Source organism: Pollicipes pollicipes, unplaced genomic scaffold, assembly GCF_011947565.3.
Source record: "Pollicipes pollicipes isolate AB1234 unplaced genomic scaffold, Ppol_2.1 Scaffold_4740;HRSCAF=5597_pilon_pilon_pilon, whole genome shotgun sequence".
NCBI lineage: Eukaryota > Metazoa > Arthropoda > Thecostraca > Pollicipedomorpha > Pollicipedidae > Pollicipes > Pollicipes pollicipes.
This window is the reverse complement of record NW_023596545.1, coordinates 25,075,194-25,091,231: the sequence shown is the minus strand read 5'-3', so window position 1 is coordinate 25,091,231 and position 16,038 is coordinate 25,075,194. Positions and strand designations below refer to the sequence as shown.

The following is a 16,038-nucleotide window of genomic DNA, read 5'->3' as shown; positions in this document are numbered from 1 at the left end:
CAGGGATTGATGAAGAGGACGAGTGTGTGTTCGTGTGCGAACTGTGCCGGGATGACCCGGCAGGCTGCTGTCTAGTTTCGCCATAGGTCGTACCTGCTGACGGGTCCACTAAGCTGTGCTTTTTTCACGTTTTGCGTTCACAGTGCCTAATAAGTGGATTGATGAGAAGAACGAGTGAGTGTTCCTGAGCGAACTTTGCTCGATGACTTGTGTGTTTGAGACTCGATCGTTGTCGATCGTTGTCGTTGTCGATCATTGAGACACAATGTTGTCTCATTGTGTAACCACCAGGCTGTGTTCCTCTAGTTCTGTGTTCAAGCCATACAGCAATGGCTGTCGCTTCATACCAAGCTATAATACACATTTGCTGGCCATTGTAACTTGTATTCGTGGGATCATACTGAGGAAACGAGTATGGAGTGGGATGGTCCGAACAAAATATGGCACCAAACACAAGAAACATAGGCATTGGATGTCCAGATAAATACCTACTTACCGAACAACGCATTTATTGATGAGTTCTCATTAAAAAATGATAACTTTGAAAATGTCTATTTGGCTTTTTTAATCTCATCACTTGTTCGTTTTGCCCCGAATACTGCTTCGTTTTGCCCCAAGCCAGGGGCAAAATGAGGAAAAACGTTGCATGATATTTAGGAGGATCCCACTTTAACATGAATATATCAAACGAGCGCTTTTAAAGAGATAGACAGTTGATCAGCATTCAATATCCGCCTGCTTAAGACTCTCTGGACAGACTTATGAACTTCCAAAATAAAAGCCGTTAAAGTGTCCGTCTTGCTCCGCTTTCCCCTACATGAATCAGCTTCCGCACACAAGACATGGGGCGGAGATCCGAGGTTATGAATGGAATGTCACTATTTTCAGGGCCCATCCTGCACATCACAGCGAGCCACGTTTTCTCTCGCAACGAAGCGAAGGTACTAGGCAGATGGTTTCGTCAGGTGAGGCTGCAACGACAGCAGGGAACAACGCGCTAGCAACGGCAGCAATGGTAACGCCGCAGGATGTCCGTTCAACGATTTAGTGATCGCTGCATCAAACATCAGAGAAGCATACGCTCTGTAAAACGTTGATGTTGCCGAGCCAATGCCGGACAATACTTGTGAACAAACCTTGACCTGATTTATTGTTTATTTAGAATTATGTCAGTTCATCAATAAGATGGAATTTGAGAGGGCAGATCGGTGAAGCCCAACTGGGACCCAATTTGGATGGCTAAATGGGTCACATCTAGTTTTTTTTGGGGGGGTCTATCCGGGCTGGACATATGGGTCCCAGCTGAACATGCTCACGTGGGTCTCAACTGGGCAGCACAGGTGGTCCAATGTGGGTGACGGTAAGGCACCACGCGTTCCCCAGGTGAGCTGTCCATGTGGGACCCAGGTTGGACATGCCCACGTGGGTCTCAACTGGGCCCTATGTAGGTCCCAGTTATACTCCACATGGGTCCAGGTGGGCTGCCCATCTGGGACCCAGTCGTTTCCCCATGATATGCCTTCAAGAGAACGAAGTGGGCAGCCCAGATTCCCTCCCCCCCCCCCCCCCCCCTATGGCTACCCATCTCGGACTCACATTGGTCCTATTCGGACATGCTGGATGGGAAAATGCACAAAACTGGGTTTCTTCCTTACTTTCACCCACTTCCTCCTCAAAATTAGGGGGCCATGGCCCCACTTCGCAACTGAATAGGGAACTGCACCACTTGGCGGCAATAAGTTGCGGTGCGTCGTACTGCTACTCCGTCCAAGCGAAGCCCACTATTTTCATAACAAACCGTAGTACTACGTGACAACACGATTTTACTCTTGACCGTACGAGCAAAAGATCTGTGCTTGTGCCAGAAAAGCACTTCATCCATGATCGTCTGTATTTCATATGACGTCATCAGGTACGGGCAGAGAAGCATATTTTCACCATTATCCTCCCGAAAAGGTACTTACAGTCAGACTTAACTTGCATAGCTTGCATCGGGTAGTTTTATTACCTGTACAGCAACAGATTTAATGCCTAATATCCCAGCTTTTAGAGCTTGATCAATGCTAAGCGCGTTGTAGGGCTATCCAACGTTGTAAGGCAGCGAACCGTAAGTATGACGTCATATAAATAAATATATTTCGGTTCGGTACCTACGATCGCTTGCCAACGGCTGGTGGTGACTGGTAAACTTCAAGGTCAGCCGCTTGCGCCAGTTTGGGCTGATGTTAACCTGCCCGGGGGCTGGTGTCCGTGTGAGGCTGTTGTTTGTGCCCCTGCTGTTTCAGGCCCTGCCGGTCATGTCCTTGTGGGTATTATTATCCTAAGGATACACCAAAATAGTGAGTAGTAAGTTGGTGATGGTGAAGCCAGCTTCTTTGGCCAGAGAAGTATTCGTGGATCTGGTTTGTGGATGGTGCCATGGGCGCTTCGCATTCCGTTGCTCAGACGACTCAGCTGACTTTTCTGTTTACAAACAAAGACTTGTTCTTCGGCGTAATCGACTGGCCTGGTCTGGCCTTACTAAATTCTTGTGCTGTGTTGTGCAATATTTTTGTGTTGCATCATACTGCCCAATTTTGGCGGGGGAACCCCACAGCTGTTGCACCACCTTTCAACATTCTTTATCTGAGCCTGAACTGATAGGTGACTAACTTTGTAAATTCGTCCAGAATGTAGCTGACCAGCATGCTGGTAGGGTGCAATATTGACATTGATAGTGAACATTCTTGTGTGACCTTGTTTTGGAACAAGTCTCTGGTGTATCAGCAAGCAAAAGTGGCTGGATATATTTCTGTTGAGTGGGTAAGTACAACAGAAAGGTGACCTGAATCTTGATTGAATTGTATGTAGCCTGTGTCTCATTTGTGTATGGTGTGTAGCCCATTGCTGATTTATGTATTAAGGACTTAAGACAGAAACCAAAGGTGAGGAATGTACCAGTACTTGTTTAATTTCTTTTGTGAGTGTAATGCATCTTCACCTCTTACTTTGAGTGGTTATACATTGACTAGAGGTTAGCAGTTGTGTTTAATTGTTAGGAAGGTAATGTTTGTGGTTAAGGACTGCAACAGTAATGATTGCAGACTGGCCAATATATATGTAAACACTTGTTCTGGTGTTGCTGTTATAATTTGCTTTGATATGGGAGTATATCCACTTGTGTGGATAAGTAGGAACTGTAGAAAGCAGTATTGAAATAGATAAGTGCCTGCTCCGGTAGGCACTTAATTTTAACAGAGATTGGGAAAGCAACCCTGAAAATATGGATAGCAAATTTATTTATTTTTATTTTACTCAGATTTATGGTGAGATGGTGGGGATGCAGCCAGGGTTTCCTGGGGTGGATGACAGCAGAGCTCAATAAGAGCTCATGCTTTTTTCAGTTTCTGTAATGAGCCATCTGTGTTGCTAAAAAGGTATTGGGACACAGTGATCTTTGTCTTTACAAGCTGCAGTTTTCTCTCACTTGCTTTGGCTTTGGCTTTTGAGCTGTTTCACCCGTGCCATTCCATTGGCCTTAAAGCATTTTACATGGATGGCCTTGGCTTCAACTTCAGTTTTGTAATGTTGCAAACCATCAGCTTGGGTTTTGGCTTCTGTTTAGGCCTTCTGACATTTTTAACAGCAGGCTTTGGCTTTTAATAAGTTTTGAAATATGATTATGTCCCCAGCCGCAAGCAAACTTGCAGTTTTGGCTTTGTCATGTTGACTTTTTCATTGCTGGTGCAGCTTTATTTCACAAAAGCAGCCCTGCCAGTCCTGTTAGCATGCCACACACACATTTTTAGGGCTGTGGGCACAACTGACTAAAAGCCAGAACATTTTCTTAGATCCTATTCAAACCTGAGGACATCTGGATAACTAACTGTCCAAAAGGTTGCTGACATACTGACACAGAATAAATAGGTGACAGTACTAAAAATGAGCCATCTGTACTGCTTGCTAACAGCTGTTCCTTCTGTAATGTCTCAGTCACTGCAAAGCCTTGGTGGTGTTTCCTGATCCTGTGTAGTTTCAGCACATGTAAGAATGGCTTTGTCTGCACAAGACAATGTTGTACACTAGATTTGTCATCAGCTTCTGCCTTGGGGCTTAGAACTGATGGTAGCCTGGCTTTTTCTCTGCAGTTGCTATGTACAAAGACACTGGCTTTGGTTTTGGGTTCAAAGCCAGAAGCCTTGCCTCATCCCTATGTCTGGCACCAAAGCAAATTACAGATGTGTGCATCAGAGGGTAGGGAATGATAGGTGTAGGCCTTAGGCCCATAAAATAGGCTGTGTCTATTTGCATGAGTCTAAGACCAAGCAGTACTACTGTGCCCCTCTGTCTTCCACAGGCCATCCCACCATGGACTTCCTCGGCCTGTTTGATCCACTAGAGGACTCAGATGACATTGCGTCCAACTCAAGCTCAACACTGGACTCCTCCAGCCCGGAGCTGTCCAGCCCCGAGTCGTCCAGCCCGGAGTCATGTGGCAGCGAGCTGGACCAGATGCCGGACCAGCTGCCCCCTGAGCCGCAGCTGGGTAACATCGAGTACAAGCTGAAGCTGGTCAGCCCCTCCAAACACCGCTTCCAGCATCTGGTCACGCAGGTGTGTTGCAGTGATTGGTGGATGGATGTTGTCACGCAACGTAACTTAGAACAGTAAAGATTCGTTGAGGATACTGTGCACTCAAACAACATTTAAGGATTGCAGACACCACACACATGTTGGCATGCCATTTGATCATCCTGTGCCCTTCTGCTGGATAGCTTTCTCTGTACCTGAGCTGACAGCCCATTACATTGTCAAACCCTCCCTCTTGCTGCCCCGAGCACCACCCCCCACCTCCACTGTCTCTGCGCAGATGAAGTGGCGGCTGCGCGAGGGCCAGGGAGAGGCCATCTATGAGATCGGCGTGGAGGACAACGGCCTGATGCCGGGCCTGGAGCCGGCCGAGATGACGGCCTCACTCACCACCCTGCACCGGATGGCGGCCGAGCTGGGCGCCGCCGTCACCGTGCTGCGCGAGCGCCGCCTGGCAGCCGGCTCTGCCGACGAGCGGCGCGTCTCGGAGGTGCTCGTCAGGAAGGTCAGTTGTGCTTGGTGGCCGGGTCTCGGCCGGCGCCGCCTCTCGGTCCTGGTCAGCGCGGCCAGGCAGGCGCTGGAAACGGGCATGGACAGTTGGAAGGATGCACTCCTACTGAGTCCTGGACCTTGGTTCACAAGGCAGAACTTTGAGTCTGTGTTCTTTTAGCTTGGCACCATGTGAGGTATGCTGCCAACTAGGATTGTCTGGGAGGAGGGCTAGCATGCAGTCTGCCATCTCCTGCTCCAGTTATCAGATTGTCTGAGAGGAGGGCTAGCATGCAGTCTGCCATCTCCTGTTCCAATTATCAGATTGGAGGCATTTTAAATGGAAGTGATAGGAAACTGGAGAAGTGATAGGTCAATTGTTTGAGTACATCATTAGGTTATGGTCTTTACATGGCTTAAATCAATCTCACAAACGAATCTTTAGGTTGACAATTAACATATTCACATGTCTGATGGAGTATTGAAAATGCATGAAGATAATAATTTTTTGAACTGACACATATGGCTTCCTTACTGTTTTATCCTTTAGAACCAGTGATGATTGGTGTAAATTACACTGAACTGAACATGTAAATGCACTTTGAAACCATACTATGTCAACAATGGTCACTATCATGTAAGGTCAGAGTCAGGGCATCTCTTCAGAGGCAGGTCTGTCTCCTTGCTAGGTGTGCATAACTTCTGCAAGTCATCAGTTTCAGTTATAAGATCTGATATGACAGAGGTGCCATTGATGGCTGGGTTACCATTTGTGAGCTGATCCCACATGGTCTCTGCTTGCTATCTGGTGGGACCACCTCATTTGACATAAATAGCCCAGACTGGCAAACAACCAAACTGTCTGGCGAATGAATCCAAAGGCTCGGAAGGGAGATAGAAGGCTCTGGTCAGAAGTTTGTAGGCAGACTCGTGGGCCATGGTTCAGGAGACTCAAGGTCTTTCGTCCGGGAGGGCCTGTGGGAGTCCCGTTCGCGGTCTGAAAGCAAGTTGGAAATATCCTAGGTAGTTTTCCAATTTGCAGGTTGGCTCTGTATGTCACATGAAGATACGGCGTGTACATATTTGATTGGCGAGTGTACTCAAAAACAAGCATATGAACCACAGTCACACGCATTCCATCAATGTGGCATCAATGCTTCCAGTTATGTTGCGAGCGGGGTCGCCGTTCAGGCTGCTTACACACCGCTGGCGTTCATCCGCCCAAAAAAGTCAGAGGGCTTCACAAGCCTTTGTGGATGGGATACTGAGAGACGCTGGGTACTGAGCGGCTGTGGTCATGCACTCTCGCCTCATCAGAAGTGCCGCTCCGACTCTGGAAGCGGCCACTCAGAAGCGGCTTGTCATTCGGTGCCGAATATTCCCCATGACTTCTGTGAGCTTCTGGTGGTGTCAAAAACTAGGTCTGGTCAGTCGAACCATCGAAAAGAAGACGCGTGTGACTAAGTATAGGAAGCGGATTTAAAATAATTGCATTTGTTTTTAGCTGTTAGTTTTGATGGACAGTCGGTAACGCGATGCCGAGCAATAGGGTCCCGGGTGCCTTTTGTTTTATGCCGGTCCCTTGCGGGTTTTTTTTTCTTCTAGGAAATGACTGGTGCTGCCTTCGAGCATTTGTCTCGTTGGCAGCGTCGGTCATTTCCTAGTTAAAAAAAAAAAAAACGTTAGGGGCCGGCATAGAACCAGTGGCAACCGGGGATCGATCGCTCGACCTCGCGGCTATGTTGACGTCGCCTTCCCGACTGCGCTACGGCGACTTCACGGTGATGGGTACTGGAAGTGCCGGGTCTGGAAAAATCTGGAAATTGTGGAGTTGCGGCGCATGGCGATATTGAGCTGCTGCGCATGAGGAGTTGCACAGGTGTAGTAGGAAAGTGTGTTAGCTAAAAAACGGCGACCTCGCGGCTGTATGGACGTCGAGTTTGCTACTGCGCTATGGCGACTACTTAGCAATGGATGCTGAAATTTGCGGGGTCTGGAAAATTCTTTAAATTGATGACTTGCAGTGCATGGGAATGTTGAGCTGCTGCGCAGGGGTGGTTACGCAGGTGTTGCAGGTAAGTGTAAAATCAAAAAAAAAACTGGCGAAAGCCAACGAAATAAACTAGCTCGTGTTGAAGGCGTCGTCAGTGACACCGCCGATCTTCACTGGTGTCCCCGGAGCGCTGAGGACGTCACTTTTCTACACACATCACTTCTAAGTGACCAGAGGAATGGCCAGGCGACTGGTCAGGCGCGTGTCGGGGTCACTGCGGTTACTCACTTCACACAGGGCCTGAGACTGCGTGATCCTCATGATGAGGCGCAGTCTAGGACAGGCTGCATGTCCGGCTCGGGTAGCGTTGACCTGTCGTGATTGCGCCTTTGTTGATATGCCGGCTACAGCGTGGGACAAAGCCGTCAAACCGGTTGTGAATCCCTGCCGCGCCGATCGTGTCCGGACCCGTCACGGCCATGTAGACACGATAACAACCGGCCGTGTGGTTTGTCATGACCGTGGGCGTCGCCCCATCTGCAGTGTAAAGTTAAACGTGTGTGCATGAGTTTCAAGGCGGTAGCATGGTCGGTTCAGGACTCCTTTCACTTTAGATAGTTTGGCACCGTCTTAACACGGTATGTATATGTCCCTGCCGCCTTCGGAAGAAATATACTTATGAGCATTGCGGACCACTCCGCCTGCCGAGCCCGTTCGCTCGCCGCCCGGCTGCTGATGGCCCAGTCAGGGGCGCGGCGGTGGTGCTCGAGGTCCGCCGGACCGGCTCGGTATCCGACAGCAATGGGGCGGGGTCGTGTCTCAGTGGTCGGGCGGTCGGTCTCGTGACGCCGCCGCTGCTGGGCTCGGCGTGACGCGGCTGTCAGGTCACTGGGCACGCCGTCACCGGCGCCTGACGCGGTGACTGCCGTTTGCCGAGTCGGCGTCGGGCGCAGTGCTGGCGTCCTTGCTGGTAACGCTAATAACCGAGCCGAGCGGTCGGCTTGAAGGCGCGCTGTGCTGATGCGTGCACTGCACTGAAAGTGAAATGCGCGACCTTGGCGTGGGGCCGCGACAACGAATGCTCTCTGTGCCTCTCGCCGTGGGTTTCACGTTGAGCTGCCTGCTCCCTTTCGTGGCGCGCGCTCCCGGCGACTGCGGGAAACTGCCGCGCCGCTCCCCATCCGTCAGCTGATGCGGCTTGACTAACCCGGCGACCCTCGGACGGAGCCGACCGTCCGCTCGTGCGGGCTGCAGCGGCGCGACCGGCCGCCGTGATCTCATGTGCAGCAGCGCTGGGCGGGGCCGTCTACAAGCGCTGTGTCCTCTGCTCGCGAGAGAAGGTCACGGAGAGCGTGGGCGGCCGGGTCGTGACGCTGCCTGACATGACAATGCTCTATGGGCATGTTTGGCTGCAAGGTCGCTGATAAATGGCCATGTGGACATTCGATTGTTACGGTGGTCATGATGGTGATGATGGTGCGGTCATGGTTCGTGTAGGCAGCCCTTCGTGGCGTAAACTTTGTTCCTGGGGCAGCGTATGATAAATCGTTACTGCTGTTCGGTACTCTTGATATAAATAATAAAACGATATCTCTAAATAAGCCGCAGACATCAAAGACGCCGCACAACCTCACAAGTCTGCTCTTTTTGTGTGCGCCAGGTGCCCGACGACCGCCACAGCATTGACCTGCGTCTGGCCGTCCTGGGAAACGCTGACGTGGGCAAGTCGACGCTGCTGGGCGTGCTCACCCACGGCCAGCTGGACAACGGGCGCGGCCGGTCGCGGCTCAACATGCTGCGGCACCTGCACGAGATCCGCACCGGACGCACCTCCAGCATCAGCCACGAGATCCTGGGCTTCGACTCGGAGGTGAGCCACCGCTGGGGGGCGGGGACGGCCCTGTGATTGGGCCGCCCGCGTGCCCGGCCACTCGGTAACGTGCATTGGCGAGGGGCAGCTCGCCTCGGCACGGTACACGAATGGAGGCGCGCGTCAAGCGGACCGCCGGCGCGCGCGGCCTGCCTCTCATCGGGAGTCGTCCGCGCCCGGGGCTGCGAACGACAGGGGGGGGGGGGGGGGGCGGCGCCCGCCGGGTCAGTGGTCCTATCGACCGCAGGCTGCGGCGCGCCGACGACACTTCCCACGCGCGGTCGTACGGTGCGACGATAATGCCCGCGCGAGCAGGTCGGCACTCGCAGCCGGTCCCCCCCCCCCCCCCTCCCGGACAGGGTGACGGCCGGCTAACGGCGCGCGCTGCCGCCGGACGATAGGCGGCCGGCGGCGGCCCTGACGTGATCGGGCTTGTCGGAGAGGGAGGGGAAGGGGATGGTGTGTCACGGACGCCGCGACGCGAGGCGTCTGGACGAGGCCGAGCCCGCTGTGGGCCTCTCCAGAGAGGTGCGCGGGGTGCCGAGGGCCTTGGGATTGATCAGTTTGAAAGGAGCATGCTTGAGACCGGTGCCTAATTGACCCAGTTTTGTTTTGCTGTTCAGTAACGGTTGCTGCTCTGCGTGTCCTGCCATGCAGCTTTGCAGCGCACGCAGCCAAGGAGCGTTGTTGGTCATGCAAGGCCCCAGAATGTTTCACTGCTCTACAGTAATGGAGGACAGGGAAAGGAAAGACAGGCTCGTGGTGGGGATCTTGTCTCCTGCGGGCATCCCAATCGCAAATATGTGCTGCGTAAAACGGTCAGAGTTTTCTTAGCTTTTTCATGGTTTTGAGGTAAGACTTAAGCTAAACGGGAGCGGCTTACCACATTTCCCGTCCTACTCCTTGTCTTTTTTTTGTGGCAGGCCAAAATGCCTGTAATTGCTCATGCGGTCGCACCGTACACTGCGGTCGTGAGGCGGCCAGAGCGTGGACGACTGTCCACACTTGGCTCGCGGTCCCCGACTGAACGCGCCGGTGCGCCGGTCTGTTGACCTCGGCCCGTGCGCTGTCACTGGTGCGCCGGGCGACAGCCGCGACCGCCGTCGACGGTCAAGGTTGCTGGCGGCGGCCGCGTCACATGAGCCTGGTCCGACGCGCCTGGCCGTCTGCCCGGCCGGCGCGGCCGCTCACTCCCGTCTCTGGCCCGTCCGCGCCGCCCGGCCCACCCGGCCGCCGTCACCGCCGCCGCCGAACAGTTGGCGCCAGCCCAGCTGTGAGCCGCTGCGGCCGCCGGCCCAGCCACAGCGGGCCGCCGGCGCGCCAAGACGGGCTCGCAGGCGCCGCGGCCTTGTCGAAGGTCGGCTGGCAGCGATGTGAGGCGGGGCTGGAAATCGCTCGCTCGGACGGGTTTTCGGCCGCGGTTTGTGTCGAGACGCGGCGACGTGTTGGGGTGGATTGCGTCATGGGCACCACATGGCCATTGTGATCGGTGCGCGCCAAAGCCTAAATCAGCATCGGGGATCGCGTCTGCGAAAACTTTTCCCATAGTCCGGCCATTCTTACCACGCGCGCCGCCGTGATAACATCTGCCTTTCCGTCGGGCTGAGTTCCTTTGCAGTTAACCATTGTGGCGGTGGATATTTTTGGCAAGTTATTCAGACTGGCTCCGAAAAGGCACGCTGCTTTGTGCTGAAGGCACTGTTGCTAAATTCGTCACAATCGGCGCATTGCGTGGTTTCTGTATTAGCGTCGCGGCACGGTAGTTGTTAGTACCATATCACGGTCCGGTCCGTCCTAAACACCAACAGGGGCCTCCCTCCAGGGCAACACAACCATTATTTGGCTTTCCCCGTTCTGCTGCCAGGGTCCACTGGTGCAGGGTAGGGCGATTGGCTCTTGCCTTCCTCCCCCCCCCCCCCCCTCCCCCGTCTGTCGGCGACTTGGACTAGCGCCCGGCTGGGCTGCTGCAAAGAAACACAATCAACTCTCGGTCCGCCCCCACCCCCCCCCCCAGCGTACACTGACGCGGGATCTCGCTCCAGAGCAACACGGTCGACTGGGTCCGCCCCCACCCTCTCCCCCAGCGTCCACTGGCGCGGGGTCTCGCTCCAGAGCAACACGGTCGACTGGGTCCGCCCCCACCCTCTCCCCCAGCGTCCACTGACGCGGGGTCTCGCTCCAGGGCAACATGGTCGACTGGGTCCGCCCCCACCCTCTCCCCCCAGCGTCCACTGACGCGGGGTCTCGCTCCAGGGCAACACGGTCGACTACTCAGCGACGCCAACGGCGGAGGAGATCTGCGAGCAGTCGTCCAAGCTGGTGACCTTCATCGACCTGGCCGGGCACCAGAAGTACCTGAAGACGACCGTGTTCGGTCTGACGGGCTACTCGCCGCACCACGCCATGCTGGTGGTGTCGGCTAACAGCGGCATCGCCGGCACCACGCAGGAGCACCTGGACCTGGCGCTGGCGCTCAAGGTACGCCTCGGCCGCCGGGCCCGTGATAACGTCTCGTGCTGAAGTGTTTGTGGCGGTGGGCGAGAGGGGGCGGGGCCCTCGGGTTTTTACGGGCTGTGGTCGAGTTTGGTAGCCCTGGCTTTGCGGAAGTCGTGAGGGGGCCGAAGAGGAGTTCAATGCACGCAATGTTCTGTGGATGCAAACTCCGTGTGTGGCTTGTTATAAACAGCGGAAACAATATTGTGTTCATTGGTTTCTAACAGCGCCATTACTGGAGCTTTGGATGGCATAGCATGACACGCGGCTGCTTATGCCTCTTTTCTCCTCTTTCGTGTCCAAGAGTGTACGTCTGGTTGGGGTCAGCGCCTCACGTATTTTTCTACGGCGATGTAGCAGGCTATTCCCCCTGTCGCTCGTTTTTCCCGTCACCCAGTCCCCACTCTCAATGCACTAACGTACCCTTCCCCAGGTGCCACTGTTCTGCCACCCATTTTGTCGCACGATGTTCCCGTGATGAGCTAGCACGCCCCTCCCCCTCCCCTGGCGCTCGTTTCTCCCGTCACCCCGCCCCGTCCCGCGTCTCAGGTCCCCCCTGCCCCAGGTGCCGCTGTTCGTCATCGTCACCAAGATCGACCTGACGTCGGCGGCCACGTTGCGGCACACGCTGCAGGCGCTGGAGGCGCTGGTGCGCGCGCCCGGCTGCGGCAAGGAGCCGCTGCGCGTGGTGGACGAGGCGAGCGCGGCGGCCGCCGCCCAGGCCGACGCCGCCACGGTGCCCGTGTTCAGCGTCAGCTCGGTCAGCGGTGCCGGCCTGCCGCTGCTCAAGAAGTACCTGCACGCGCTCAGCCCCAGCCCCGGCGCCAGCGAACGGCGCCGGCTAGAGCAGGTCCGTCCTGGCACCAGCGGGGGACAGGTGGTGTAGCTCGGCCGTCCTGGCACCAGCGGGGGCGGGTGATGTAACTCGGCCGTCCTGGCGGTAGCGGGGGACAGGTGGCGTAGCTCGGCCGTCCTGACGGTAGCGGGGGACAGGTGGCGTAGCTCGGCCGTCCTGGCGCCAGCGGGGGCCGGTGATGTAGCTCGGCCGTCCTGGCGGCAGCGGGGGGCCGGTGGCGTAGCTCGGCCGTCCTGGCGCCAGCGGGGGCCGGTGATGTAGCTCGGCCGTCCTGGCGGCAGCGGGGGGCCGGTGGCGTAGCTCGGCCGTCCTGGCGGCAGCAGCTGGCTGGTGACGTAGCTCGGCCGTTCTGGCGGCAGCGGGGGGGCTGGTAGACTAGCCCGGCCGTCCTGGCGGCAGCGGAGAGCCGGTGACTTAGCTCGGCCGTCCTGGCGGCCGAGCTGCGGCCGCGACCGGTGCGTGACGCCTTGCTCGGCGCCCGCTCCCGCTCTGGGACCTATCCGGGTCAGGGTCGTGCCCGCTCTCGTGCGGCCGGCGTGCGTGCCGCCGGCCGGCCGGGCGGTACGACCCCGCTCCTTCCCAGGCTGCCGTGTACAGCGGCGGTCGGGCTAGGCAGGGGCGGCGGCGGTGGGGCCGGACCGAGGGCTGGGACAGCGGCGGTGGGGCCAGGCAGAGGGCCAGGCCGGGGCAGCGGCGAGGTCGCGCCATGCACCGCCGGCCGACGCCCGGATGAAGCAGTTTGCCGAAACAGCCTTCCGGTTAACGGTTTGCAGAAGACGACAGTTTTCGAAACAGTTGTTATGGTCTGCAGGACGAAATGACGTTATGATCCCAGCACGAGCTTCTCAGGGACAACCGATGCAGAAAAGCGGCGCAATCGCTGTTTGCGCTGCGAACCTTTATGTCACTTCGCCGTGACGGGATGGTGGGAATGCTGCACCGAAGTGCTTTGTGATTTACCTCGTTCTCGTTAGTGCGCATTTCGAAACCACGGCTTTGCAGAAATACTTCAGCGTACAAATACCACAACCACTCAGCGCACATAGATAGCTGCGTTTTCCAACATGTTTATTTACAAAACATTGTTTTGTTTCATTTGTCAAGAAATGAAGTCCGGTGGTTTTGCGTTCAGATATCACACCCGGAACTATATCGCCTGCCTTTGTTCGTCGACGGCCGCATTACTCAGTGCGGGAGCGCTGCTGAGCTCGGATTCTCATGTGATAGCATGTCTCAGATAAGATTAGCCCGCTGTCGTGCGCGGTGCGTCACGCCCTTCGCTGACTGGCCGTCTCGTTTTCAGCAACTATGCGAGTTCCAGATTGACGAGACCTATCGGATATCAGAAACAGGCGTAGTTGTAGGCGGGCTTCTAACCAAAGGCATCATCACAGAAGGAGCGCGGCTCAGTCTAGGTCAGTGGTGTGGGTGGTGCTACAGCTGCGCCTCGTCGTTTTTGTTGATGCGTGCTCAGAGGAACGCATGAGTGTCGACGTAGAGACCGCGCGGAGCTACATTCGCAGTTTTGGCTTGGGATAACTTCTGCGGTGTCCTAGAATGTCTTCTCTGTGTTACGAGACCTTTTTTGACGCCATCTCGCTCTTCTTTTTTAGCATATTTTTTGAGCGTTCACAGCCCATTGTGCATTAGGCACCGCTGGTCGCATGCCGTGGCGTTTCACTGTCACTCGAGCCCGTGCTCGAGGTTAAATAGCGACTGTCACCTGTCACGCGTACAGACAGACGTGTAACCGCCCTGTTACACACGCCGCCGTGGTCGCGGCGTGTGTTGCGGCGTCTTCCCCCCGCGCCTGCCGCACCACGGTGGCCCGGCCCGTGTCAGAGGCGTCGGTGCCTCCTGGCGTGACCGCGTCGCCGCCGCCGCCGCCGCCAGGTCCGTTGGAGGACGGCAGCTTCACGACCGTACGCGTCGCCTCGATCCACCGGAACCGGCGGCCCTGTCGCGTGGTGCGCGCCGGCCAGGCGGCCGCTCTCGCCATCGACCGCGACGTGGCCGGCCTGCGCCGCGGCATGGTGCTGCTGGCGCCGCAGAGTCGGCCCACCGCCTGCCTCTACTTCCAGGTAGGCGACCGACCTCCCCCTGCTGCCGTCCGTGGCTGCCAGCCCGACGACGTCTGGGGCCCATGTCCGTCCGCTGCCGCTGTAGCTGCAGTGGCAGCTGTAGCGGACGGCTGCAGAGCATCTTAACATATCATGTCATCATCGGGTTTTTTTCCAGCGGGTCGTTTGGTAGCATTTGCCATCGGTGTAGTCGGCTTATGGGAGTGCCGACTTTGTGGAGCGAAATGCAATTTAGATCGGGGCGATGAGTCTGGGAGCGCGGACCTGCTCTGGTCCGATGAATAGAGACAGCCCGGCGGCGCAGCGCGACTCGACACACGCTAGTCGCGGCATGCCCGACTCCCGGCCCGTAGGGCTCGCTTGTTCATCTGTGGTGCACCACCAGGTCGCGGGCTGCACGCATGCTCGTCACGTTCCTGGGGCTTCACTGCTATGCAGCCCCGTATGCTGCCTCGCCTTCGTAGAAACGCCCTGCTTCACATCGAGCTCGGTAGTGTGCTGCGGCAGGGACGTGGACAAAGGTTGTTGATATCCCAGCGTAAACACGCGATGCAGTCCAGCGCTGAGGCGCGGACGATGTCCCCTCCCCCTCCCCCCCCTGACCCCCGGCGCCGTCTGACCCCGGCTCTGCCCGCAGGCGACGGTGTGCGCGCTGTTCGGCTCGCAGGCCATCCACCGCCGCTTCCAGGCGACGGTGCACATGGGCAGTGTGCGGCAGACGGCCGTGATCGAGGGCGTGTGCGCGCCCGGCGGCTTACTGCGGCCCGACCAGGAGGCGTCCGTGCTGTTCCGCTTCTACCGGCAGCCGGAGTACGTCAGCGTCGGCGACCGGCTGCTGTTCCGGCAGGGCCGCACGCGCGGCTACGGCATCGGCACTGTGACGCAGGTGTTCCCCTGCCGGCCGGAGCTGGAGGAGCGCTAGAGCGGCGCGGCGCGACGCGACGCGACGCGACGCACTCCGGCTGCGGCCACACCCCTTTTACCCGACTTTACACGCCCGCGGCCAAACCAGAGAAATTAGCGCCGCGTTTTACTTCGCCCTCGCCTGATCGCTTAGTTCGCTAGTCGTCGGTATGATTGACGCCTCGGCCTTCGAGGCGCGAGCCGCAGTCTTTCACGTAGACCCCGCGCGGTGTGCAGGGCTGGTCCCGTTCGTTGCCGGTCCGCAGGCGTCCCCACCGCCGCCGCTGCCCCTCCCCTCCCCCCGGCGTGGGCCGATCGTCGCGTGCCGTCCGAATCAGAACACCCCGTACAAGGTATCGCCACAGGTTCAAGGTATTCGATCTCGGCGCGAACACTGCCGGGCGCGCCGGCTCGGGGCGTGGGGTTCGGTCGCCGCTGTGACTGCCAGCGCGGCGGGATTTTAGGCGGCGGCGTCGCGGCAAGTATTTTTGGAGTGGAGCCCGGCTGGCCTGTGTGACCGGCGGCTAGGAACGCCGCTTAATGTGCTGAGGTTTTAACACGGATATTTATGCTAGCTTGACTTGACCCGTATGTAACACGGCACAAGAAATAAAGACGATACCTCTGGCGACTCGTTTGCGCCCTGTCGCGTCAGGATTCCGACAAACCGCCCGCCGCGGCCGACCAGAGTAACGGAGCGGTGATGACGGTGCAGCTGAGCTTTTCATGCGCGCTCGAGTTCCGGCCCGCACACAGCCGCTGGCAGACGCGTGTTATCAACACA

General features: G+C 56.9%; 1 protein-coding gene across 2 annotated transcripts; it reads left to right on the top strand.

Annotated features, from left to right (window-relative positions):
- Positions 1 to 2,214: 2,214 nt before the first annotated feature.
- LOC119099290 (GTP-binding protein 2) lies at positions 2,215 to 15,881 on the top strand. Of its 2 annotated transcripts, none has more exons than XM_037222415.1 (9): positions 2,215 to 2,339; positions 4,337 to 4,593; positions 4,850 to 5,074; positions 8,712 to 8,921; positions 11,175 to 11,399; positions 11,980 to 12,264; positions 13,574 to 13,685; positions 14,164 to 14,351; positions 14,989 to 15,881. In XM_037222415.1, exons 2-9 carry the CDS (start codon positions 4,348 to 4,350, stop codon positions 15,271 to 15,273), a joined length of 1,776 nt encoding a protein of 591 aa, XP_037078310.1. In that variant the 5' UTR covers positions 2,215 to 2,339; positions 4,337 to 4,347; the 3' UTR covers positions 15,274 to 15,881. The 2 variants fall into 2 exon arrangements, with proteins under 2 accessions (XP_037078310.1, XP_037078311.1); XM_037222416.1 differs by lacking the exon at positions 2,215 to 2,339 and adding an exon at positions 2,443 to 2,802.
- Positions 15,882 to 16,038: the final 157 nt, after the last annotated feature.